General features: G+C 48.4%; 1 protein-coding gene and 1 pseudogene across 2 annotated transcripts in view; both read left to right on the forward strand.

Annotated features, from left to right (window-relative positions):
* Positions 1-6346: 6346 nt before the first annotated feature.
* Allc (allantoicase) overlaps positions 6347-27576 on the forward strand; it is a 38449-nt gene continuing 17219 nt past the window's right edge. For both annotated transcript variants that reach the window (XM_048439816.3, XM_048439817.3), the window contains exons 1-7: positions 6347-6479; positions 14600-14694; positions 18972-19022; positions 22282-22369; positions 23620-23745; positions 24872-24951; positions 25840-25972. In XM_048439816.3, the coding sequence (XP_048295773.3) occupies positions 14605-14694; positions 18972-19022; positions 22282-22369; positions 23620-23745; positions 24872-24951; positions 25840-25972 (568 nt within the window). In that variant the 5' untranslated portion in view covers positions 6347-6479; positions 14600-14604. The remainder of the gene's footprint in view (positions 6480-14599; positions 14695-18971; positions 19023-22281; positions 22370-23619; positions 23746-24871; positions 24952-25839; positions 25973-27576) is intronic.
* LOC146894253 (large ribosomal subunit protein eL34 pseudogene) lies at positions 26091-26623 on the forward strand (annotated as a pseudogene).

The raw sequence follows: 27576 nt of genomic DNA on the forward strand, positions 1-27576 counted from the left end.
ACAGACTAGAATCCCAAACAGCCAGTACATGCAGACGAAACAAGACCCAGTGCCATTGTAAATGGCTTCTCAGTCAGCCACCATGTCAGCCACATTCAGAGAATCCGATTTGATCACATGCTCGTTCAGTCCCAGTCCAGCTGGCCTTGGTGAGTTCTCATTCAATCAGTCCCCTTGTATCAGTGGGTGAACGCACCCCTCGCGGTCCTGACTTCCTTTTTCATGTTCTCCCTCCTTCTGCTCATCATTTGGACCTTGGGGGTGAAAAAAAGATTTTTAAATTGTATGTATATGAGTGTGTGTCTAAGTATGTGCATGTGCCTCACATGTGTGCAGGTGTGTATGGAAACCAGAAGACAGTGCCAGATCCTCTGGAGTTGAAATTATAGGTGGCTTCAAGCTGTTTGATGTGGGTGCTGGGAGCCAAACCTGGGTCCTCAACAAGAGTAGCAAGCACTCTTAGCTAATGAGACATCTTTCTAGGTCTTGAATGGAGAAGCAGAAAAGTTCTGGGGCTTGAACCAAAGCAAGGCCTTTACTGATGGTGTCATTACTTGAGCCCCTGTTGTGACTTTGAACAAGAACTCTTTACTTTAGCCCTAAATTGAGATTTTGTGAGCCAGGGGTTGAGATGGAGGTCAGCAGGTGATCTACTGTGGCTCTGTGGACTGGAGGTTGGGATGGAGGTCAGTTAGTGGTCCTGCCTTCTCTGCTCGTGTGTGTGTGTGTGTGTGTGTGTGTGTGCGCGCACGCGCGCGCGCACACACATGTCCATCAGCTGCTGGAAAGGTTGGTCTGGCTTAGGAAGGCTTAAGAAAAGCTTGCTTGGTGCCTTTCTCATCCTTTAGAACCTTGCCTGAGCATGTGTGCAGGGCCACAGGAAGGTCTTGACACTGCGAGTCAGTACACACATGGTCCCTAATACCTGAATTCAGACGGAAACAGCCCTGCTCCCTCACATTCTGTGACAGCATTGGGTGAGACCAGAGTAGAGGGTTTGGGAAATAGACTCTATGCTGGAGGACTTGGATCCCATTGCTGAGGATGGAAACGATGGCTGCTATGTTTACACTGTGACTTACATGTGAAGGAAGACAGATGTGGCCAAGATGAAGATAGATGTCCACCATGGCCGACTCTGGGGAGGAGGGAAGAAGGCAATGCTGGTACCTGGGGATGGATGGGTTGTGTACGAAACCGAAGGAAGAGAGAACAGTGGTCCAGCAACCCAGGGTCTGTGGTGGCTTCCTGCCTAGTCTCTGAGTGTGTCCAGCAGGGTAATGCACTCACATTGGTGGCTGATGGGAAATCGAGGCATGAAGGACACACCAGGGGCCATTGTTTCTCATAGTACCCTTGTTTGTGCTCAAGCATTTGGGACATATTGTAGAATATTAGTTAAAGATGTGTTGCATTTGGTTATGCTGTAGAATATTTGTTTAATGGTGCGAAGGTGTGCTACATTCTTTTATGTTACATTTGTTTAACTCTGTGAGGCTGTGTTACTTGCTTGTCTAAAACACCTGATTGGTCTAATAAAGAGCTCAACAGCCAATAGCAAGGCAGGGGAAAGGATAGGTGGAGCTGGCAGGCAGAGAGAATAAGTGGAAGGAGAGAAAGAGGCGATCACAGAGTGAGAAAAGGAGGAGAGGAGGACATCAGGGGCCAGGCAGCCAGTTACACAGCAGGCCACAGAGTAAGAAGTAAAGAAAAGTCTACAGAAATAGAGAAAGGTAAAGAGGCCAGAGGCAAAAGGTAAGTGGGATAATTTAAGAAAAGCTGGCTAGAAATAAGCCAAGCTAAGACTGGGCATTCGTAAGTAAGAATAACCTCTGTCTGATTTTTTTTTGGGGGGAGCTGGGTGGTAGACCCCTCAAAGAACAAAAAGCCAAAGATTAAAAAGAAACCAACTGCAGGTCTTGTACTGCCAGCCACACTGGAGACGCTTCCTTCTGCTTGGGCACCCTAAGGACACCTCTATTTCCTTTGTCCCTTCAGCAGTGACGGTGCTGAGCTGGTCTCAACCTATCCTGCTTACTGTCTCTTCTTCACACCTCTGACTGCGGCTGTCCATGCAATCCTCACACGTTCCACCCTCAGGCCCCACCAGGCTTCTTTATGTGCAATAGCTCTGCCCAGGTGTGCCACAAGACCACACGATTAATATCTATTATCACAGATAGTTCCTATGACTTGAGAATCTGGAGCAGCCAAGCTGGGTGATTCTGGTTCAGGGATACACCTGAGATTAGTCATGAGCTCGGCTAAGACTGCGTTCTGATGTGAAGCCTTGGACAGGGTCAGTCAGTCAGCCTCCATTTCCACTTGCTTGCAGGCAGACTCTGCTGTTGTGAGGAGACCGCCTCTGAGCCTTGTCATGTGGATCTCTGCAGAGGGCCATCGGACAATATTCTATGCAAAAAGACTTCGATGCGGGGACGTAGAGCTGTTTGGCTACCATTGCAACGTGCCACACATGGGAAGTGGGGGGGGGGGGAGCGGTAGCAATGACTTTATTACCAGCTCCAGACACTGCCCACTGTCACCTTGGTGATGCCCTGTAGGGGCCACTCTGGCTATCCATGCAGAGCGGCGTTGCTCACTAGGGGAGACTGGATTCCAGGCTGCCCGGCCCATTCTAGGGGGGCTGGGATTTGTATTGGTCAAAGCTCATTTCCTGGACAGTCACCTTCAGGTGATCATCAGGAGACAGGGAGATGAGAGAAGGGATGGGGGCAGGGGTGAATCTCTGTCCTGGAAGCCTTAGATTTTCATAGCCTGGTCTGGGATGTGACACTGTTATCATAGACCCTCTTAACTAGAAGTCACTTCTTTGTAGATTCAGGCCACGCTTAGGATGGCACAAGAATTTAGGCAGTAGAGCTATGCAGGGTTTGGGGGTTCACTGGGTATTGATGTTGTGTAGCTATTTCCTGTATATTGAAACATTCCTACCTAGAGGGAGGCTCCTCAAGGAAATGAATGAAACCCACAGGGCTCTGCACTTGAGTAAAACTCACGAGTTGGGGTGGAAGAGAGGGCTCAGTCATTAAGAACACTTCTTGCTCTTGTAGACTGCCCACTACCTAGGTTCAGTTCCTAGCACACACACATGGTGGCTCACAAATGCCCGTGACCTCCAGTTTCAGCGGCTCTGATACCCGCTTTGGATGACCGCAGGCACCAGGCATAAGCAAGGTGTACTCAACATACACCCAGGCAAAACACTCATACACACAAACTAAAAAACAAAACGAACCAAAAAAATCCACTCACGATTCTGAGGAAACTCCTGAAGCTTACAGGATTCACAGACCTCTCCCCAAGTTTCCTAAGCACTACTGACTGCTGTGGAGTGGAGACTCTCCAACTGACTGGAGCTGCCTGCAAGTCTTGCATAGAGCCCCAGGAAAGCAACTTCATGGGTTGTCTTTCGGCTGGGGAGAGTTTCTGCATCGCTGGATGCAGCGGCCTTGGATTCACCCATGCTCCTGTGAGAAACCCTTCACCTATGCCCTGTAAAGGACTCACAGTGAACTTGCTGGATTACTAAGCTAGACTTGGGTGGAGTTCCTTGTTTGATCTGGCGTTAGGAAGAGTCATTCAGCACCGGGTCCTCTTGGGGTCTGCCGGCTCACTTTGGCTTTGCATCCCAGTCATGCTGGATGACAGTGGGTTAAACAAGCAACATGGTAGGCTTATAAGACCATCAGAGGAAGGGGAGGCTCCCAGAATTGCTTAGCCACAGGAACAGGATCTGGGAAATCACTAGCCTCTTAGAGCTGGCCCCGGAAGGATGGTGGTGGATATCGCCTGAGCACTGACTCCAGGCTCTCTCTAGGTCTGAAGTCTGTAGAAGGGTACTGCTAGCTGGTGCTTCATAGTGGGGCAGGTGACAGGCTGTTAATTTGAAGAGGAGACCTTTACCAGCATTCTGCCTGCCCGGTGAGAGGCTTGACCTCTCCAGCCAGTGCTGTGTGGTTATTGGGAGGAGCCTGCCCGAGGACTCCTGCTTCTCCATGTGGGCGTTGAACCTTTGTCTCCCGGAAAGTGAGAGACCACAGAGGGGACACTGGGACTGTCCCACGCCTGCTCTAGTCCGGTTCCAGAACTCCTTGTATCAATCTGCTTTTTTTCTCCTTTACTCGCTACAGATGGAGAAGGATGGAGACTCTGTGCTTAAGCATGTGACCATTGGCTATATGTGACCCCCTACCATGAAGTTCAGCTCAGGAGACAGGACTTGGATCAATTCCCTTTAACTGAACTATGTTTAATTTTAGATAGCTATTCCATTTTAAGTGCCTAGTGACTACCCCACTGAGTGGCTCTATATCCTATTCCAAATCTGGCTCTATTCTAAAGTGTGGTCTCCAGTCAAGCAGCTATAGAGCCTTGGATCTTACTGTATAGTTTACTTCCATTCTATGGATGCATATTTGACTATGGGATTCGGCTCTGGTATGCACTATAGAACCCTGGTGGCCTTCTCTAGCTCTGAACATTCTTCTATGGCTTTCTGCACACTGGGACTCAGGCTTGGTGAAACCAAGGGATAAAAATGGGCCCTGCTGTTCTGTGTATCTTGCAGCTTGGTGATGCATTTGAGGCTTTGAGTGAAAGACACTTCAGCTGCCAGCGAGATGTGCTGTTCCATATTGACAGAGAAAAGTTCATCATGAGCACGTCTGTGAAAGCATTTCTGGGGAGGGCTGACTAAGGGGGAGACACATTCTGAATGTGGGGGACACCATCCAATCAGATGAAGGCCTCAATGGAATGCAAGGGGAAAAGGCAAAGGCCTATGAGTACAGGCAGGCTCTCTCTGTCCTACTGTGTCGTGCCTTCCCCCATGAAGAACGACCACTTCTGGATCTCCGACCCAATGCAAATCTTTTCTCTCCAGTTGTCATTTCCAGTATTTGGTCACAGTGATTGGAAGCTGACTTAACACAGTGGGAAAGAGGGCGCTAGACCACAGGTACCTGGAGAATCAAGTCGTAAAGTCACATGAGAGTTTATTAAAAATACCAGCCCGCGGCATAAACTCTGGAGCTCCCATGAATTTCACCTGCAAAGGGAGATAGCAGCACGAGGAACCTGAAGGCCATAGGAGGAGCTGAGTACAGAGAAACTCATGTGTTGAGCACGGGCAGTTTCCTGAACTGGCCTCAACTCTCTTCAAAGTCATTGTGATGGTTTGCTGTCTGTGCCAACTTCCTGACACAGTCAGTCTACAATTCCCCTGGGAGCTGGTTTCACTGAAGGAATGCATACAACAAGATGCCCCCATCATGTCTCTAGGGCGATTGTCTTGAGTGCCTTAATTGTTGTGGGAAACCTACCCTCAGCGTGGGCAGCCCTTGCTGAACTTTGGCTGACTCTGTCTTCATTCCTGTTGGTAAACTCAGCTGCTTTTCCTGAGGCTGCTGCTCTCACTGGTAGCTGACCAGCTTCTTCAGTTAACTCAAGGAATCCTCCAGGCCTTGGGCGCCAGAGAGGCACTGCTGAGTCACCCAGCCTTATGAACTGAGCAACCACCAGGTTCTTAGCCTCTTTGGCGTGAGACAGCCATTGACAGTATCATGTAAGCCAATCTAATAAATCCACCTCTTAGTATATTATATATTCATTCCATTGGTTCTGTTCCTTAGAGAACCCCGACTAATTCAAATTGGGTGCATGTGTGGGAAAGGGCAGGTGGGCGCCTGAAAAGGAAGTCAAGGAAGAGAAGGAGGGCCTATGGAATGGAGTATTCTGGGATATAGTTGGCTCTTGAATCTTCACAGGTTCTTGTTTCTCTGCGTCTCAGTCTCTAGTCTGCACAGGGTTGGGGGAGACTGAGCAGCCATCCAGGTACCTTCCTCCCTCAATGGCTCCTCTCTGGATGGTGGGCTCTGCAGGGATGCACTGACCAGGACTGTAGAAGGCAACGCAGAAAGCCATGTGGATGGATATTCCCCGCAAAGGTCCACACAGCTCTTCACAAGACAGTAAAATTACACAGACATGTCTCTTTTCTTGGGCAATGGGTTCTTGGTTGATAACAGATCCCCTCAACTGCCCCTGTTTTTTCTAGCATGTCAGGAGTCCTTGCAGGGTGTACCTGTATTTGCTGAAGAAACAAACGGATGCCTTGAAGAGCTATGACGTAAATTCAAGGCTATAGCTGGGTGGGAAGGTGAAGATTTGAGCGGTCAGGGAGGGAGGGGGTAGACTTGGCTAAAGGGCCTGAGATCGGTAGGATTACATGTGCAGAGGGAACAGGCCTGCTCCAGCCATCATCCCTTGGTCTCACCAGGGACAGTCTGCTCTCTTAGCTTTATTTCCCATAGCCCTTGTGACATCACACAGGCTCGCCATCTGGAAGGTTCTCCCTGGCCTCTCTAAATTCTTTTGTTGCTGGTGTTAACAGCTCAAGGCACTGGATTGTGGGGAGCATGAAACCCAATCCTGAACACTGGGATCTGGACTCTTGGGTGAGACTGGAGAGCTGTTTATCACGTTGAATTCTTTGTGATGTTTAGCATTGGCACTGCCAAGGGAATGAGGTGGGAGAAGGCATGAAGTTCGGTCACCAAGAACATAAAACCCTTGAGGAGGGGCAAATAGGGAGGTGGCCCTCGGTGCTATTATCAGTACACAGTCCTGGGGCACAGCTGAGAGGTGCTGAGGGAAACTTCCTATTCTGGCTTTGGTCTTTGTTCTACTGGAATTTAAGTCATGTGACTTAATACATCTAAACAGGGGCCAGCCCTAGTGGCGCACACCTTTAATTACAGCCCTCAGGAGGCAGAGGCAGGTGGATCTCTGTGAGTTCATGGCTAGTTAGTTTTCTAAGTGAGTTCCAGACCAGCTGAGGGTACACATTAGGACTCTGTTTCAAAACCACCACCCTGGCTATCCTATCACTAGCAGTGTGGACCAGGCTAAGCCTCTAACTTAGAGCTCTATCTGCCTCTGCCCCCTAAGTGCTGGGACTAAAGGCACGTGCCACCACACCCGACTTTTATTATTTTTCATTTGATGTGCTCGGGGTTAGATCCTGTCCCCTGCAACTACCTTTACCTTTGCCTAGGTTGTATTAGAACGTCAATTGAAAAATGAACTATGAGCTCAGTCCAATATCATAAGAGAACAACAAAAGATAAATATTTCATAAAAAATAGACCCAGCTTTGAAAGTAACTGGCTCCTTGGTGTCTTCATACGTCTTTCTTCTGTCCGCTTAGGTATAGCATGCTTCCGAGAATAAACCCATCCCCGTTCTTACCCTTCAGCTGCCGTTCACACACTCTCCCGTCTGTTTCAGTGTTATATTTATGTAGCCATCCAGGCAGGCCAGGACCGCCCCCCATTCATGTCTGAACATAAGCAAGTCCAGGCGGGTTCAACCATTGCGCTGCTCTGCTTACGCAAGGCTGGGTTAGCTGTGTTTTCACTAGGAGGATTTGGGAGGAGGGACTGAGGTCCTGGCTTCCAGCTGGCCATCAACAGCAGCTATTCTGGTCTTTGCAGACCTCCTTAGGGCTCTTGCATATGGACCTTGTCTCTCTGAGCCAACCAGGACAATAGGGTCCTTTTTTCCTCTCAGGTGTGACTCAGCGCTTTGGTTCTTAGAACTGGTGTCCTTAATCACACGTGTGACTCTCCTCTGCCCTGTCAGGTGGCACAGTGAAGGCAGTGGGATCAGGGAGTGGACACTGTGGATGTCCCATTTGACCGCTATGATGGACACTTAGCGCAAGCTCTAGACTCTGTGATGTGCCTCTTCTTACCAAATCCTTGCGATGCTCCTGGCTTCCCTCCCTTCCCTCTGTGAAGCTGGGGGGTGTAAGTGCAGGTCTTAGTTACCAGCTCGTCCATTTAACAAGGAGAACACAGACCATCATGAACAGACACAAAGGTCAGAGTGAAGGTCAGCCCTGTCCCCCACCTGTCTTTCCTGTCCCCCGCCACTCTTAGAAGTGATGCATTAGGCTTCTGCTGGGTGCCAGGACAATTCATTTCCACACCTTCCACATTACAGCCCCCAACTAGCTGGAGAGGTTGTCTGCTCCCTGCACACATTTGGAAGGTAAGATGGTTTAATTTATTCTAAGACCCTCCTCATCGCTCTGTGCAGGCACCTGTGTATTGTAGGCCCACAGTAGACACACAATAGACTATTAACAGGTTAGCGACTGGAAACATGGTGTCCTCTGCAGCAAGGCCTGTGTGTGGCTAGAGGACAGTCGAGAGGGAGATCTTTTTGGTGGCAATAACATGCAGTCTGTGACTGTGGCTTAGGGTGTAGGGGGGCTGGCGACTGTGTGGTGGATTTTCTTCTGTAGTTTTGTGTGAAATGTTAGCCTTTGAAAGAAAATCGAACGAGTGCAGGAGTACAGGATTCAAAGGAGACAGCGTTCTTCACTCTAGCAGAATTCTGGGGCTCCCTGAAGCTCTGATGACTGGATTCACCTTGAGCTCAGGGTCCCTGGAGGATCCAGAAATGTTGCGGTGATCAGCGCCACCTGGTGGCCTAGCCAGGAGAGGACTCCTGCGAGATACTTCTCAGACCACGCTTTTGGCCGGAAACTTTCCTGACACTCTAAATGCTGGAACCTCAGCAGCTCTCCTGAGAAAGTGTGCAGTGAGCATCTCACTGTTCTGGGCTTTCATTTCCCCACCTGGATAATGACAGAGCCGGGGAGGGGTACTGCTTCTCAGTCTGCCAATCCCAACGCCCACCAGCCAGCCTTGCTCTGTGTATTCTTTGTGTGTATGTGAGTGTGTGTCCGTGTCCGTGTCCGTGTCCGTGTGTTTGTGTGTCCCAGTGAACTTTGTTGAAGGTTATTTACAGGAGGATGGCCACATACCAGTGAATTACACCAGTGAAGAAAATGTGTCTCACTGCCCCAGAAATGATTAGCTAACGGCCGTATAGAACCCCAGAGAAGGATGGGACCTCACAAACCTTCTCCATTTCATGGTAGAATGCTGATGTGCCCAGTCATGTATGGCTGACAAGTGCAAGAGTTAAAGACAGACCCAGAGGGAGTGCCATATCACTCCTTTCTCTTGTTCTTTTCTTCTTTCCTCTTCTCCCACATTCCCTAAGCTTCAGAGGGGGTGGCCAGGCTGTCCATTTATGGCTGGGTACTCGGGCCAGTTATGAGGCGGCAACGACTGCCACCTACTGCCAAAAGGAGCTTTTGTTTTTGTTGTTGTTTTTTTTGGAACAGCAAAGCTGACAGCAGCATTAATCTGTGGACACAATGATTCAGAAAGCAAACTGACAGGCACATCCTTGTTCATTAGCAAAACAACAGCGGTGACTTTCCTCTGGGGCCTATGACCTCTCCAGTCAGGGGCTCCTGGCAGGTTTAGAATAGCACACGCCCATTCTGTCCTATGAGCCACACACTCAATAGAGAGAGCAGAGGATGTCCCTGAGATGCCCACGCCACCACTGCCCCAATGGCAACCCCATGAATGTGTGTCTGGGGTGGGGCTCAGGACCCCGAGGTGATTTGGAGAGACACACCACGTGGGGAAGCAGCTGACACACAAGTCCATGCTGCTCTGATGCCAGCACAGGGTGGAAGGACAGAAAGGGACTGCTTGGGCTTACTCTCGGTCGTCGTTTGGAATAGCAGGCTGAGACTAGCCTAGGAAGACTGCATTTCATAAGCAATGACCTTGACCCGAGTCACTTCATTTTGAGGACAAGTGCCAAGAAAGGACAAGAGCTGCTGCTGCCTTACCCAAGTTAGCAGCTCTCAACTGCCAGTGCACCAGAAAACACAGGTTGATAAATGATCTATTTGTGCCAGTAAATAAACCCAAAAACATTCAAACCATAACAGGAACGCAGACGCAGGAGCTGGAACTTCCTCACCTGGGGGTAAAAGAGGGATCATCCTGAGACCGAAGTGTGGCAGGCACACCTATAGTTATCTGGGGAAACTGCCGGTGTCTGGCTAGACGCTCTGATGTGAGTGCCGTTTCTTAGCTTGCTGCAAACTGCCACCTGACTCAGGAAGCTCTAGAAAAGCCTCTCAGGGTGTGGCTGGATCAGAGACCTGGGGCAGCTGCTTCTCCCTAGTGGAACTCACCTCTGTTTCAGTCCCAATGAGCTGCCTTTCGTCTGCACTTTCAGAGCTCAGGAATCAGGTTGTGGAATTCTGGGAACCCTCCTCTCTCCTCTGGATACCCCAGGGTTGGCAGACGGTGGGTCCGGTTCATGTTTGCATTGGTTCTCTCTGGATCTGCTTGGCCACTCCTCTCAGCAAAGGGCTGTTGTCGCCCAGCTCCAGTCTCACGTCCCGCTGCTTACCAGACATCTCCCGTTTGACAAGTCCAGTGCATCTTGCCTCCCAGAGTGCCTCTCCTCTTGCCCAACAGTCTCTCCCTGCAGAGGTTGAAGGGCACTGCCTGCTCTTCATTAAATCCTGTGAGCTGGGCACTCTTTGCCCAAAGTCCCCCATCCCCCAATATTCCTCTCTCTCTTTCCAGGATCATGTGTAGTTCAGGCTGGCTGTACACTTACTATGTAGGCAAGGGTAATGACAAACTTTCACCTCAAGTGCTAGGATTGTAGGCCTAGTGCCACTCTTCCTGTTTTGTGAGGCACTGGGGACTGAAGCCAGGACTTCATGCATGTACTCTGCCAAGTTCTCTATTAAGTGAACTCCATCTCCAGCCCTGAGCATTTTTTGCCTGAATTTTGACAGTATTCTATAACCTTTGGTTGCATCTAGTTCAGCTTCCCCTCACTGGCCAAGGTCCAGTCTACAGTGCACAGCTTTTTAGTCCCCAGCTAAAAAGTGTCCCAGTGAACAGTCTCGGCTGTGGGAAGACGCACAGGTCTTCAGTGTGCACTTCTCTGACTTAAGACTCAAGTTCACCTTCGGTCTGTGCCTGGAATGTTCCTTCCCACAGGTTTGGCATGGTCAAAGGTGTCCTGTGTTGCAGAGTTTTTTCTTTTCTTTTCCCCCCCCCCAAGATAGGGTTTCTCTTTGTAGCTTTGGAGCTTGTCCTGAAACTCACTCTATAGACCAGGCTGGGCTCAAGCTCACAGAGATCCCCCTGCCTCTGCCTCCTGAGTCCTGGGATTAAAGGCATGCGCCACTACCACCTGGCAGTGTTGAATGCTCTTTTGAAATTTCCCTCCACAGGGAGACCACTAGCAAATTTTACAAGGGCCTGTTTGTTTTTCCTCTTTTGCTTTTTTGGCATAACAGCCTATGTAGCCCAGGCTGGCCTTAAAGGTACTATGGAGTAGAGCATAGCTCCAACGCCTGATCCTCTTGTCTCTCTGCATGGATAACAGGCATATGCCTGATTTATGTGGTGCTGGGGGTTGAACCTGGGACTTTGTGTGCAGCAGGCAAGGGCTCTCCTAACAGCACCGTCCCTGGCCCCTTTTATGCTTTGCTTTCTCTCCATGTGACTCATTTTAAAAATGCACGAGAAGCCGGATTTCCACCGCAAATGGAGCTATGCCAGGAGAGTGATGGAGAGCTGACTATTTCCCAGAAGTGACTGGAAGGGTCTCTTTATAGCTTCCAATCTCCAGCAAAACGCATAGGCTGGTGTCGGTGAGCCGATGACAAATCGTGGAGAGGCTAAGGAGAGAGGAAATTTCTCCCCCAGTTTAATTTATTTCTGCCCATTTAAAACACCTTTTTACAATTGCCTTGAGAATTTCTGTGGCAGCTTTGGAGATATTTCTCTCTGTGTTTACACACAAGCACGTACACTTATACACACGTGCCCATGTATACACACAAATACACATGGGCACGTGCATCTGTGTAGATGTGTGCACACATGTGCATATGCACAAGTATATATTCACACAGACACGCATCCGGAAAATGGGCTCATCCAGCATAACAAGGTGTGTTGAACTGGGTTGTGCAGTGACCCTGTGTGTGTCCTGGGGACCAGGGTGGGGAAGGGTATGTCTGCTGAGGGCACTAGCTACAGAGCTGCACTGCGCTCCCTAACATTTCTGAGTGGTTTCTCAATAGTTTTGGTGGTGGCGGTTTGCTTTTCGGGTCTCATGTTTTCGCCCCGGTTGCTTTGAACTAATGATGCAGCGCAAGCTAGGTTTGAGCTTACAGTCATCTTTCTGCCTCGGTCTCTTGACTGTTGGGTGCATGTCAACCTTGGGTGTCCATCTCCATGTGCCACCCACATTATTATTATTTATTTCGAGACAGTACCTCTCATTGGTCTGGAGCTCACAGATTCCGCTCAGCTGACTGTGTGGTGAGCCCCAGGGACCCATCTCTCCCTGCTTTTCCAGTGCTGGGATACGTTTGGGCCACGATGCCCAACTTTTATTTATTTATTTGTTTATCTTAAATTTCAGTTCCAGGGATTGATTTGTTTTTTATTTTATTTTTTATTTTTAGTTTTTGGAGACAGAGTTTCTCTGTAGCTTTGGAGCCTCTCCTGGAACTCACTCTGTTGACCAGGCTGGCCTCGAACTCACAGAGATCCACCTGCCTCTGCCTCCAGAGTGCTGAGATTAAAGGCGTGCACCACGACCACTGGCACGGTTCCAGAGGTTCTCAGGCTTGCACGGCAAGTCTCTCGCTCAGAGTCCTGTAGCCTCTTGCAGTGTTAGGAATGCCTGTGTCTTAGATATGTGTGTGCCACTGGGAAAGCCTGCTACATACTAAGCATATTTTTGTAACCTTAAGGGAGTGCTGACTTCTCACCCGCTGGTTTCCCTTCTGTGACTGACGCAGGACAAGCTCTTAGGCGCAGTTTGGACGTGAAATGTCCCTGAAGCCTCATGCTTTGATCACTTGGTCCCCAGCTGTAGTGTCACTTTCTGGGGTTTTGGAGACTTTGGGGTGTGGAGCCTAGCTAGAGGAAGTAGGACACCAGAGGAGGGGCCCTTGGGGAGTCTGTTACTCCCCACTTCCTTCACAGTTTTGTGCATCTTGAGCCATCGTGACATAACCCTCTGTCACACGCTTCTGCGCCTTAGCCTGAGGGAAACCTCGAGTCAAACCTGATCTTACAGCGTTTCTGTCAGGTGTTCTACTGTGGCCAGTGTGGTACAAACCTGCTAATATGTCAGCTTTGTATGGGTTTATCTGTTCTCACGAGGAGCAGAGAAGCGGAAGCATGAAGACTTCCACTTAGTTTAGATCTAGGGAGGCCCTGGGCCACTCTGGGTTCTCTCTCCATTTCTCTGTTTCCTTAACCTCAAAATAAGAGGTGAGTTAGGCCCCTTGTTTGCCTGGTAACATCATGTCTGTGGCCTGGCGTCTGACTATGCCAGCTTCTGCCTGACTGTGGAGGGTTTGTGCCTGCCTCCTGGTTGCTTTAGTGGTATTATTAGAATGCACCTAAAGACAATAAAAAGCAAGTTCTTAAAAAAATAATTCTATTATTATTATTATTATTATTATTATTATTATTATTATTTGGTATTTTGAGACAGGGTTTCTCTGTGTTGCTTTGGAGCCTGTCCTGGAACTCACTCTGTAGACCAGGCCTGCCTCTGCCTCCCAAGTGCTGCTGGGATTAAAGACATGCACCACCACCACCCAGCTAACATTTCTATTTGTAAATAATTTATTTGTTTTTATTTTATATGTACTGGTGTCCTATCTCCATGAATGTCTGTGTGAGGGTATCAGATTTTTTTTCTTTTTTTTTTCTTTTTTTTTCAAAGTTTATTAAATTATGAAAGTTTCCATTTCCGCCCCTCCTCCCAACACCCTCCCACTCCCCTCCTCCCCCTCCTCCTCCCTCTCCATCCCTAAGAGCAGTCAGGGCTTCCAGCCCTGTGGGAAGTTCAAGTTCCTCCCCCCTCCCTCCAGGTCCAGGAAGGTGAGTATGAGGGTGTCAGATCTTGGAGTCACAGACAATTGTGAGCCACCATGTGGGTGTTGGAAATCAAACCTGGGTCCTCTGAAAGAGCAACCAGTGCTCTTAACCTCTGAGCTGTCTCCCCAGCCCTTCAAGTTGTTCTTTTTAAAATTAATGTTTCCAGTAATTGTGGTAAATGAGAATGCCCCCAATAGGCTCCTAGATTCGAATGCTTCATCACCAATGAATGGCACTATTTGGTAAGGATTAGGAGGTGTGGCCTTGTTGAAGGAAGTGTGTCACTGGAGGTAGACTTTGAAGTTTCAAAAGCCCAAGCCAGGCCCAGTGTCTTTCTCTTCCTGCTTCCTGTGGATCCAGATGTAGAACTATCAGCTACTTCTCCAGTCTGCCTGCATGCTACCATGTTCTCCATCATGATGATAATTGACTAAACCTCTGAAACTGTAAGCCAGCCCCAATTAAATGTTTTCTTTTACCAGAGTTACACTGGCCATGGTGTCTCTTCACAGCAATAGAACGGTGATGATGACAGTAATTAAGACACAACATGGCCTTGTGTGGCTGGGATTGGGATCTGTGTGTTAAGTGGTGGCTATTCTTGTCTCTCATTTCTGGTCTGTTTGGGTTGCTGAGGTGTCTCCAAGGTGACAAATAGTCCCGTCCTTCACTCCCTCACCTCCAAAGGCCTCCAGGCATGGTTTCGGAGCCCTTCTTACCCACACAGCTCCTTTCTGACTGGGGCCTGCCTTTCTCACTTGTAGGAAGCATGACTGATATTCCGAAGGAAGGAAAACTGACCAGATTTCTGGACTTCACCCAGCTGATTGACATGGCCTCTGAGTGCGTGGGAGGAAAGGTAAGCAGGGTTCCCAAGGGCAGGAAGTTGACGCTGGGCATGAACACTGAGGGGCCCACTCTGGTTACATTGACCTGACGTAAATTAGAGTCAGGCTGAAACAATGGGCTACTGAGGAGACCCAGTGTAGACAGGGCTCTGAAGAAATGAGATGAATCCCAGGCAATTTTGAGGTAGGATAACAGTGTGTGTATGGATGTGTGTGTGTGTGTGTGTGTGTGTGTGTGCATGTGTGTGTGTACATAATGCATGTGTGTACACAATGCATGTGTGTACACAATGCATGTGTGTGTACATAACTCATGTATGTGTACACAATGCATGTGTGTTAATGTACCTATGCAGAGACCAGAGGATGATGCCAGGTGTTCTGTCACTCTCCACCTTAATCCTGTGAGACATTCTCACTGAACCTAGAGTTTGCCATTTCCCAGGTATTCTGGCAGGCCTCAAGCCACAAAGATCCTCCTGCCTCTGCACACCAGGCTCTGGGTTGTAGGCCCACATGGGCTGCACATGGCTTTTTATGTTGCTGAGGATTTGAACTTCATACTTATGCTTGTGTAGTGAGAGCTCTTACCCACAAGTCATTTTCCCCATCTAATTGTTATTCTTTTCTTTTTTCTTTCTTCCTTCCTTTTTTTCTTTTTTAAAAAAGCTATTTGCTTTGCACTTGTGCAAAGTTGACTATTCCTCTGTGGTGCTTTTATGTTTGGAACAGTTTCCAAACTCTCCACATTCCTCCTACAAACAAGTTCCAAAGGCCTAAGAACCACATACCCATGGCTGTCATAGGTTCTGATATTTGGACTTGTTACTTTTACTTCCTTCCTTCCTTCCTTCCTTCCTTCCTTCCTTCCTTCCTTCCTTCCTTCTTTCCTTCCTTACTTTCTTCCTTCCATCCTCCCTCTTTCCTCCATCCCTCCCTCTGATGTAGGAAGTCTCTCTGTATATGTGTTGCTTTTATTGGTTGATGAATAAAGAAACTTCTTTGGCCTATGATAGGGCAGAGTAGAGCTAGGTGGGAAAACTAAACTGAATGCTGGGAGAAAGAAGGTGGGGTCAGGAGAAGCCATGTAGCTACCAGAGACAGACATGCTGGAATCTTGCTGGTAAGTCACAGCTACATGGCAATACACAGATTAATAGAAATGGGTTAATTTAAGATATGAGTTAGCTAGAAATACGCCTAAGCTATTGGCCAAACAGTATTATAAATAATATAGTTTATGTAATTATTTCAGGTCTGAGCACCTGGGAATGAATGAACTGCATCCTCCAACATTCCTCCCTCCATCTCTCCCTCCCTTTCTTCCTCCCTCCTTTCTTTCTTCCTTCCTTCCTTCCTTCCTTCCTTCCTTCCTTCCTTCCTTCCTTCCTTTCTTCCTTCCTTTCTTTCTCTCTCTGTTTTTTCAAGACAGGGTGTAGCCTTGGCTGTCCTGAAATTTGCTCTGTAGAACATGCTGGCCTCAAACTCACAGAGATCTGCCTGCCTATGCCTCGAGAGTGCTGGGATTAAAGGTGTGTGCCACCATCACCAGGCTCATTACTTCTCTATTTGCTGTGACCAAATACCTGGAAAGAAGCAATAAAAGGGAGACAGCGTCTGTGGTCCATGGCAGCAAGGAGGGCTTTAGGGAACACTGTCCATCACAGGAGGCTATCGAGGGCAGTGGGATGGGAGGAGGCTGGTGCCATTACACCTGCAGTCAGGGAGCAGAGAGAGAGGAATGTAGGCGTTAAGCTCACGGTTTCACTCTCTCCCAGTGACCAACAGAGAGCTATGCTCAGGGAGAAAGTGATTCACAGTCCTTTCACTGGTGTGCAATTTAGCAGTACACTCTGAAGTGGGCTGCTTATGTGGGTACATTACAAGGACAGCTTGGCTGTAGTGCCATCTTCCCGGAGGGAGAATGGTGGCTTCCAAAACTTAAGTGTGATCCAGTGATCATTGTTTCTTCCCTTCCTTTTCCTTCCCATTTCTCCCTCCTTCCCTCCCTCCCTCCCTCTCTCCCTCCCTCTCTCCCTTTCTCTCTCCCTCCCTCCCTCCCTCCCTCCCTCCCTCCCTCCCTCCCTTTCTCTCTCCCTCCCTTTCTTTCTTCTCTCTTTTTCTTTCACACATGTTGTATGTGTGCATGTGTGTATGTGTGCATGTGTGTGGGTGGGCACATACATCTGGTGCAGAAGTGTGTGCCCGTGTGTATGCAGAGGCTAGAGGAGGACACGGGATTCCTTCCTCTATCCTTCTCTACCTCTTCCTTTCGCTTAAGATAGGTCTCGTATTGAAGCTGGAACTTGCCATTTTTTCTTTTGCTAGGCTAATGGCCAGGGTCCCCAGTGATCCTCCTGTCTCCACCTGGTTCCAGTGCTGGGGTGACAGATGTATGTGTGTGTCCAGTCCTAGCTCTTTTATGTGCTGGGAATCTAAATGCAGGTCCTCATTCTTGCACACCAAGTGCTCTTAACCACCAGCCCATCTCCCCAGACCCATTTTCCCCATTGATTTTTTTTTTTTATAAGAGAACCACAAGGCTAAAAAAGGACACACAGGTTTGGTGGGTGGGGAAGGGAGGGGACAGATTGGGGAAGAGTTGGGGGAAGGAGGATGAACATGATCAAAACATGCTTATTGTACATATCTAAAACACACTTATTGCACACATCTAAAACACACTTATTGCACATACCTAAAACATGCTTATTGCACATATCTAAAACCCGCTTATTGCACACATCTAAAACATGCTTATTGCACACATCTGTATCTCTAAGAGTCATAAGCCTGAGAGAAGGAAACTGGTCAATTTGCATTCCAAGTGTTAGACATTACCCTTCCGATCCAGACTATAAAAGGGACTCAGAATAAAAGAAAGGGCAGGAAGAAATGGTTTAGGAAGAGACAGGCTTGAGACCCAAATGCTTAGAAAGTGTTGCAGGGGAACCTCACTGTCTCTTCCCTTAGGCAATTTCACATATCCTTTTAATGCATCCCCTAATGGCTCACTAGAGGATGAAATAGTGTTTTTTTAAATTTATGGTAATTTCATTTAGATTTTTTATTTTATTTTAATTTATTCATCTATTTATTTTATATCCTGCAGGCTCTGCCATCCTCCCCTCCCAGTCCATCTCCCACCCTCACTCTCCCATCCCTTCCCTTCCTCCTCCATCTCCATCCAGGAAAGGGCTGAGCTCCCATGAGTATCAATAACACATGGCATATCAAGTTGCAGTTAGACTAAGTACCCCCCATATATAAGGTTGGGGAAGGTGACCCAGTATGAGGGGTAGGGTTCCAAAAGCCAGTAAAAGAGTCGGAGACAGCCCCTTCTTCCACTGTTAGGAGTCCCAGAAGAAGACCAAGCTACACAACTGTCACATATGTGCAGAGTGCATAGGTCAGTCTCATGCAGGCTTCCTGGTGGTCGGTTCAGTCCCTGTGAGCCCCTATGAGCCCAGGTTAGTTGATTCTGTGAGTCTTCCTGTGATGTCCTGGACCCCTCTGGCTCCTACACTCCTTTCTCCTCCTCTACAGGATTCTCGAACTCGCCTGATGTTTGCTTGTGGGTCTCTGCATCTGCCTCCATCAGTCGCTGGAGGGCGACTCTCTCTTGACAGTCTGGTCCCAGGAAATGCCTAGTTCAGGCTACTTAGCTAGGAGCCTAAGCTGGGGTCCTCTCCATAGACTCCTGGGAGATTTCCCTGAGCCAGGCAGCCCAACCTGAAATGCCTTCCCCCCAGCAGTCCCCCTCAGCGCTCTCCCCCCTGTGCACCCTGTCAACCTGATGACTCACATTCCCATCCTCATCCACCCTCCATCCACTCTCAGAATCTCCTTTATTTTCTCTTCCTGGGGAGATCTGGGTGTTTCCTCATGAACCCTCCTTGTTTCTTAATCTCTCTGGGCCTGTTGATTGTAGTATAGTTATCCTTTATTTTATAGCCAATATCCACGTATGAATCAGTACATATCAAGTTTGTCTTTCTCTGTCTGGGTTGCGTCACTCAGGATGACTTTTTCTAGTTCCATCCATTTGCCTTCAGATTTCCTGGTGTCCTTGTTTTTAACAGCTGAGTAATACTCCGTTGTGTAAATGTAACACATTTTTAAAAAAATTCATTCTTCAGTTGAGGGGCATCCAGGTTGTTTTCAGGTTCTGGCTGAACATAGCTGAGCAAGTGTCCTTGTGGTATGATTGAGCATACTTTGGGGATTTGCCTAAGAGCGATATAGCTGAATATTGTGGCAGGTTAATTCCTTTCTTCTCTTTGTCCAGGTTTTATTTGCAACGGATGACTTTTTCGCTCCTGCAGAAAACCTCATAAAGGTATGGCTACAGGCATCCCGCATGGTGAATGACTGGCTTAGCTGTGTGCTCTGAAACCTATGGGCATGTCTAGGACAGAAGCCATGTCTTGTATACTGGGCAGGAAGGATTACTGGAAAGGTACCCAATTCAGTGCCAGCTCCCAAGGAACACGAAGAGCCAGGCAGAGCCAAGAGAGGACAGGAGAGCCAGGTTGTCCAGGGGGAAAAATCGAGATCACTGAGTATGCTCCGTGACTAACATGAATTCCATATCCCAGACTTGGAAGAAAACGGACACATCTTGAATTTTGGGGAACATCTGCCTAATTATAATAGGTAGAGCATTCTTGGTTAAAAAGGGGGCCAGTGGGGCTGGGGAGACGATTCAAGCGTATAAAGTACTTGCTTCACAGGTTCAATCCCTTAGATGATGTGGAAAGGGAAACTCAGGGGTACACGGTCAGTGGGTGCCACTGCAATGCCCCTTCAGCCTTGGTCGGAGGTTCCCAAAGGTCGCTGCTCCATCAGGGCAGCACCTGGCTGCGCTCAGTATGAGCTGACTCACTTCTCTCTGAAGGCGCTCTCCAAGTAGCAACTTACTTTCTCCTCAGGAGAAAACAAAAATAAAGCGAGGGCCGGAGGTTCCATGTCAAAGGTGAGGAAATGTCAGGGTTCCGGTATCTCATGATGTGTGCGCCTCTCCGAGAGAGCTAAGGATGCACATCCTGACCTAACTCACTCAGACGTATGCTGTTTGCACTCTGGACAAACCGATCCAGAAAATATTCACTGTGGTATTGGAAGTGGGAGAACATCAGCCTAAACAGAAACCGCCAGGGAGTTAGATCAGGAGTGTGGTTCTTCCAGACATACTCCACAAGAGTTCCTGAGCATGAGTGTGGTTCCATGCAGAGGCCACGTTGTGTGGTAGGACTGCACAGAGCCTGAAGGCCACGTTCCGTACTAAGTCCGGGAGGTTGATTTAAGTGGGAGGGTGAGAGAATGGGTGGGGCCTTATTTCTTTGATTTTACATTATAGTGTATCCACGGACATGCAAATTATGCCCTCAACACGCATGTGCAAATCTAGTCACATTTAAAAACATGAGGTATGTATTTTACATTTATTATTTTTTTTTAAATCAGAAAATCTCCATTGTAACTCAGGCCTGGAATTGATTTTATATGACTCAGGTTGGCTTCAAGTTTGGGGCAGTCCTGCTGCCTCAGCCTCCTTAGTGCCGGGATAATAGGTGAGCACCATCATGCTTATTTTTTTTTCCTTCTTTTTGAGGTAAGGAGAGAGAGAGAGAGGCTGGAAATACAGCTGAGGCTCCATTCGCTCATCAGCTCACTTCTCAAGCTCCCTTGGGGGAGTGGACCCTACCGAGCAGTGGTTTTTGTCAGGGTTGGCTGTCAGCGCACCACTCACAAGAGACTTACACAGCAGACACGTGTTCCCACAGCATGGAGGCTGGACATCCAGCATCAATGCTGGCAGAATCACTTCACTTGGCTGTTCCTCCGTGTGTCCCTACAGGGGCAAGGCGTAGAGAGAACACTCAGTTCTTCTTACAGGGTCCAGTCCCATCATGAGGGATTCCACTAGTCAACTTCTCATTCTTTAACAAGAACCAGAGAGGAATGAGCTTTTGAAGAGGGAAGGTTATTTTTGCCTTGTGACTTCAAAGGTCTCACCCATGGCTCACTGACCTGTTGCTTTGGGCTTGTGGTGGCATAGGACACCACGGTGGGAGTGAACAGTGGAGGCTTGCTCACCTGATGGCAACCAAGGGACAAAAGAGAAAGGGTCTGGACCTTCTGAACACCCTCCACCAATACCTTCAGAAGACCCTTTCTTTAGACACCACCTCTGAGTTCCACCACCTCACAATGTGCAAAGTGGAGGGTTAATCTTTGGTTTACTACTTGGACCTTTGGGAGTGTTTAACATCAAAACTACAGCATGTTCTGTCCTTGTGACCAAATCACTCCCAAGTCCCCACATGGCCACACCATCTCATGGTTGGGGGTTGCAACAGGAATCTGGGGACACAAACATTCAGCCCATAATAGGAAAGTCTGGAGTATCTTATACTTTAAAGTTTTTGTGTCTGTAAGTCTATGACATGCTTTGTATTTTTCAATGTCTTAACTATCTGATGTTCTGGAACTAGACTCTTCCCCCATGGCCCTCATAGACCAAGGCTCTCCTCTTCACTGCTGAGTGACTGTCACTGTCCCTTTTCCCTGTCTGTGCGCATTTGGGTGGGTCTCATTTAACTATGTGTCCTTCATTGTAGAGGTGGCTCTGGGCTGTGAGGGAACCCCAGGACCGGCCTAGGGTCTTTTCTTTAAATATGCAATTGACGCTGTTTCCACACAGTACTTTTTCCTCCTATCATCCTGGAGTGTGTGGACTTTGGAGCGATTTAGATGATTAGTTTAAAAATGCTCAGTCTGTAATAAAGTACAAGCATTGCCAGCATCTATACATCTCTAAGCAAACAGGGGCACTTCTGATGTAGTTTGGCATGTCTCAGTGTCCATGATGGTCTCTGTTGGAAAAAAGCACTAATATCACCTGCCTCTGACCAACAAGAGAAACTGAGGTATGGGGGTGAACCTGCTCCATAAGCTCTGGGCTGGGAGCTAGTACACAGAGAGACTATCCTAGGGTTGTTCAGGAACCATTTCAACGTCTTCATACGCCACTGAGGCTCTGCAGTCATCCCGGGTCTCAAGGATGAAGCAGATTTCTCAACGGTTCATTTAGAGAGCCTGAGCTGGTATCATTGCCACCAGGAGCCCCTGTTTTCCCACAGGCCTATAGTACAAATGTCTGTCTTGACTCCAGACTTCCAGTGGGCTCTCCTGTGACCTGGTCTGGTGACTCAAGTCATGGTCTCATTCAGTGCTTTGCGAGTGTGGCTGACATCCTCCATTTTGCTCAGTGCCCACCTAAACACAGCAGAGAGAGAGAGAGAGAGAGAGAGAGAGAGAGAGAGAGAGAGAGAGAGAGAGAATCCATGGGGCCTGTATATGGTCTCCTCTGTTGCTGAGAGGGGTTCATTCTGTGGGCTGAAGCTCACAGACTAGAAGGACTCTAGTCTCAGATGCTACAAAACATGGAGGCTCCTCTTGGTCTGGGTGGTAGAGATGGGCGTGCAGGCGGGCCAGACACTCCTGGTGCGTCCTGGTCTCTCTGCAACATAATCTGACAGACTGACAGCCCCAGCTTTTCATGGACCCTAATGATCTCCCGTGTATCTCCTTAGAGTGATAGTCCGAGCTTTAAGGAACACGAATACACGGAATTTGGGAAATGGATGGATGGATGGGAGACCAGGAGGAAACGGATTCCAGGTGAGGAGTGTGTGACTGTTCATCCACACTGTGAAGGTTACAGATGGTGGCTGCTTGTGGTTCGGGATGAGGCTCAGCTGGTAGAGAGCTTGGCTAGTTATAAAGTAATATATAACCAAGGCAGCTTATAGATAAAAGAGTTTGTTTGGGCTTACAGTTTCAGAAAGTGAGAGTCCATGGTGGCGGGGGAAGCATGACAGCAGAGGCACCCAGTGGCAGGAGCAGGAAGCTGAGATCACGCCTTGAACAGCTTGCCCTCAGCAGAGTGAAATGGGAATAATTTCAAACCCTCAAAGCCCCCTCCAGTGACCTTCCTCTAGCAAGGTCTCACCTCCTAAGCCTTCCCAAATATCACTGCCAACTGGGATCCAAACGTTCTAATGCCTGAGCCTATGGGAGATACTGCCTGCTCAGTCCATCACGCCTGGCATTCAGGAAGTTCTGGACTTGATCCTTACTTAGCACCACTTAAACCAGGTGTGTTGGGACATGCCTATAATCATAGCCCCGGAGGTGGAGGCAAGACAATCAGGAGCTCAAGGTAATTGATTCTTGAATGTCTAGCTAGCTTAAGTCTGGACTACCTGAGACTCTGGGGGGCTGTCAGACCAGTGTCTTGTGGCTTGGTAGGTACAAGTAAGCAAACTGGGCCATGGGTGGAATGGAGGCTGCAGGGAACTCTGAAATAGTAGAGAGTGAGTTTGCAGAAGAGCCAGGCTGGTGGGTCCTTTGTTACAATGGCCGTATGGAAGTGGCCAGAAATCAGTGTCTTCCATGACTTAAAGAAAGGAGCCTTAGAGGGAGCTTGTGATTTTCCCAGCACAATAATAGGAAAGGATGGGCTTGGAAATCGAGTTGGTGTCTCTGAATCAAAGGCGAGTACGTTTGTTGGTTAGAATTAAGGATCCTGAGGGTCATGGTGGTTTTTGGTGTCCACGTTATGAGACTCACCCTAAACGTGTGCTTATGTGGTGGAAGATGGGGCCTCAGAGCTGCTGTCATTCCCCCGTGGGACCTCAAGAGTGCTCTCCTCATTCCCCCATGGGAGCTTAAGGATGCTCTCCTCATCCCCCCATGGCATCTCAAGAATGCTGTCTTCACCCTCCATGGGACCTCATGGGTGTTCTCATCCCCCATGGGGCTTCACAGGTGCTCCCTTTACCGCCCCCCCCAACCCCACAGTACCTTCTGGGTACTTTTATACTCCTCCACAGAACATCACAGGCTATCCTTGTGGTCCTGTTGTGCAGGTCACGACTGGTGTGTCATCCAGCTGGGGGTACAGGGCATTATCCGTGGTGTCGATGTGGACATTTCTTACTTTTCGGGGAGCTATGCTCCTCGTATATCGATTCAAGCGGCAAACTTGAATGAAGGTATGTAGGAGCCACTGTCTCCAGAGAGGAGCCTGGGATGGGGGCTCCTCTGACTCCCCATAGAGGAGCCTGTGATGGGGGGGCTCCTCTGACTCAGTTTGATGATGTTAATCTTGCTGTAAGAAGCAAATGTGTCAGAGCTCTGAGGTTGCTGGGCTGCCATGGAGCCCAAGAACGAGGGGTAGGATGGGCTGCCCTGGGGTTTTTGATGTGCGGCTTAACTGTGTTTGTTGGCCCAATATGGTGACCATCATCTACACAGCACTAAGTCTGCAGAGGCTTATCCTTGTGTTCTCTTGGTGGGTGGGAGCATTTGAGGAACTGGTTTCTGGGGGAGGTGGGAGCAGTGGGCTGTGAGATCAGATGGGTGGAGCCGAGACGGAGATAACTGCAGACTGTGAGCTCCAGCCGCTTCAAGCTGCATAAGAGTCTCTGTGGGGCAGCAGGGAACCCTTTCTACCTCTGGGAACACCGGATACTGTGGCTTGTACAGGTTTCGTAGTTTATTTCCATAATCTGCTATAGACAACTGAATTAGTTAGCACACAGTCACATGAGGGCACACACATTTTTAGGGAGGACAAACTGTGTCACTGGATACACCTATGGTAAAAGGGTGCAGTGTGCACAGTGCCGCACCAGGCTCTGCACAGGCCGGCAGGCCTTACCGTCTGTCCTTAGGGGTCTAGCCTCCTGGGAAGTTAATGACGGTCTGAGAGGCGGGACTCATGAGAGCTGCTTTAACTGTGCGTGGACGCTACTGTTTCTGAGCTGGCCGGTTCTGAGTCCGAGGCAGATGCTGGGGATCGGCAGAGCTTCTGGAACTAACCTTGCCATATTCTGAACTCAAAAAGAAAAAAAAAAAAGTGATCCATCTATGGAGTTTGGCCTAACTTGAAATGATGAGCAAATGTGGGGGCCAATGTTTCTACTCTCCTCTGAAATAAGCTGGCAAAGACACAGTGAGGAGCTCCTGTTGGCATGCTAGACTTTAATCCGTGGTTCTGTCACAAAAGCAAAGACGTCCCTAGGGCTGTTGGGAAGATGGAAATATCCACAGATCTCCCGAGAGAGTGCATTTCCTTTGTTTCTCAACCCCGATCCTGCGTGTTTGTTTTGAATTCAGAAAATGTGCCAACCATGCCACCAAGAGGAGTGAAGACAGGAGCTGCAGCGACGCCTGAGGAGTTTGAAGCCATTAGCGAGGTAAGACGCTGGTTCTGTGTGCCAGGACTGCAAGGAGACCGTTGCAGGCCTGACTAGGTGAGGCCATTGCCTGGGATGTGTCACCAGGCATCCCAGGCCCCTTGTCCTTCCCTCCTCAGTGTGGCAGAATAGAGGTTTCCTCTGTGTGGGAGAGTGGCCTGGCTGTCCACAGCCTTGATGGGCCAACGGGCTCTGCCTGTGGCTGCACACTGCTGCTGGCCCTACTAGAAAACCCTTAACATTACCTCCCGTGGTGACTTGACTTGATGAAGTAACTTTTGATGAACATAGTGAGATAGGCAAGTGGGGCTTGGGCTTGGCACCGTCTCATTGTGCTAAGTGTGTTTAGTAATTAATTTGTGCTGTCGCAGACGTGTCGATCTGTGGGGGATGGGGAACTGTGGGCGAGCCAGCTTTCCGAGAAAGGCTCAGTGTACCATCTCCCCCGGCCTGGGTTTTAGCTGAGTGCCCACATCGCCACTCTGCTTTCTTTTAAGAATCAAGAAAAAGATGTTTACAGGGTGGTGGTGGCTCACGCCTTTAATCCCAGAACTCGGGAGGCAGAGACAGGCGGAGCTCTGTGAGTTCGAGGCCAGCCTGGTCTACAAGAGCTAGCTCCAGGACAGGCTCCAAAAACTACAGAGAAACCCTGTCTCGAAAATTAAAAAAAAAAAAGATGTTTGAAAGCTTGAAAGCTTGCCCGTTTATAAGATCCCGTCTCCTAATTGTTATCGGTGTGGGGAAAAACCCCTAACTGGAGTTTATGATGTTTATCATTAAAGCAAATGCCATTCAGCAACTGTTATAATCTCCTCCCCTAGTTGTTGCATAGGATGAGAGTGTATTGTTCTCAAGAGCCATTGCTGATGCTTCTGTATTTGTTAATAGCTAAATTCGGACTCCTGGGATTACCTGGTTCCCATGTCGGAGCTTAAGCTAGGGGACCCTGACTCCAGCCACAACTATTTTTTTGTCAACTCCCAGCAGAGATGGACTCACATAAGACTCAACATCTTCCCAGGTACGGATGGCAGGGACCTTCAACAGAGGTGTGGGCTTTTCATCTTACCCGTCATGTTTATGAAACACAAAATAAGCCATCTTTTCCTGATAATCTGAGCTTACTATATTCTAGGGTAATGATTTATCTTGTGCGACAGGAAATTGATACTCACGGCGGTGATGCTGAGAGGCACTCACAGTGGTCCAGCGTTTGACATACTGTCCTAGGCTTTTCTACAACATGGCTGTCTCGAACCCCTGGCAACAGGATTGTTTACCTTTGTACCAAGAAGGTTGGGAAAGTGTCTAAATCCACATGTGGTGTGTGCCCAGGTGGACTGTGAGGGATTCGTGCTGTGGGATGGTCTAAGGCAAAGAAGCATGTCAGCAGGGCCTATGGTGGGTCCATGTGTGCCAAGGGTGTCCATGACAGGCTCAAGTGGACTTTCCTTAGTGAGAAGCAGAAAACTGTTTGGAAAGTGTGTTGAAGGACAAGCACAGAGTCAGAAGGCGAAATAAATATACAGCTTTTTAAAATAAAGGTAAAGGCTTGGTCGAGGGTGGGGGGAAGAGGTTGATACTCGCTCAACCAATGGGTAGTGAAGGAAAATGTATCAGTTTAGTCAGGTGGTGGTGACACACGCTTTAGTCCCAGCACTCGGGAGGCAGAGGCAGGTGGATCTCTGTGAGTTCGAGACCAGCCTGTCTATAGAGTGAGTTCCAGGACTGGTCCCAGAGTTACAGAGAAACTCAGTCTTGAAAAACCAATAAAAAATTGTATGAAGTTAAGGTGTGTTGGTACAGAGTTGTGCTGGGCTTCCATGTTTCCTACTGATTTTTATTTCACACGTGTGTTAACAGTTGAGATAGTATACACACATGATTCCATTTTAATTTCTTATTTACGTACATGTGTCGTGTGTGTATCTCTGTACGCATGTATATATGTGAGTAAGGTATCTGAAGGGTTCAGAAGAAGGATTCAGAAGATTTCTTGGAGCTGGAGGTCCAGGCAGTTGTAATCTCCTATGTATGTGCTGAGAACTGACCTCTGGTCCCCTGGAAGATCTGCAAGGGCTCTTAATCACCAGTCCATCTCTCCTGTACCTATTTTATGTTTTCCTTATGTAGGAGCTTTAGTGCAACATTGTTGTAATCACAGGAGTTACTGGTTTGAAGTCTACAGTTGAAGTACAGGGACAGACACATGCAACACAGTTAATGTTAGGACATTTTATTAACTCTGAGAGAAATACGATGACTTGAGGCTGCTTCTGTAGCCCAGTGGCAGACTACCTGGCTAGCACACACAAGGTTCTGTGTTGTTTCTCTAGCAAGTGCCCCTCACCGTCCCTACTCCTATACATCAGTCTACTCTTTGTGTTAAGAGATTTGACTATTTTACACCTCAAAGGAACAGAATCATGTTTTTAAAAAGTATCACTTTTATTTTATGTTCATTGACGTTTTGTCTGCAGTCATGTTTGATGGGGGATTTCCTGGAACTGGATTTAGACAGTTGTGAGCTGCCATGTGGGTATTGCGATTTGAATCTACGTCCTCTGGAAGAGTAGTCAGTGCTCTTAACTACAGAGCAATCTCTCCAGCCCCCAGAATCATGTT

The sequence above is a fragment of the Myodes glareolus genome, chromosome 6 (genome assembly GCF_982192425.1).
Source record: "Myodes glareolus chromosome 6, mMyoGla1.1, whole genome shotgun sequence".
NCBI classification, from domain to species: Eukaryota; Metazoa; Chordata; class Mammalia; order Rodentia; family Cricetidae; genus Myodes; species Myodes glareolus.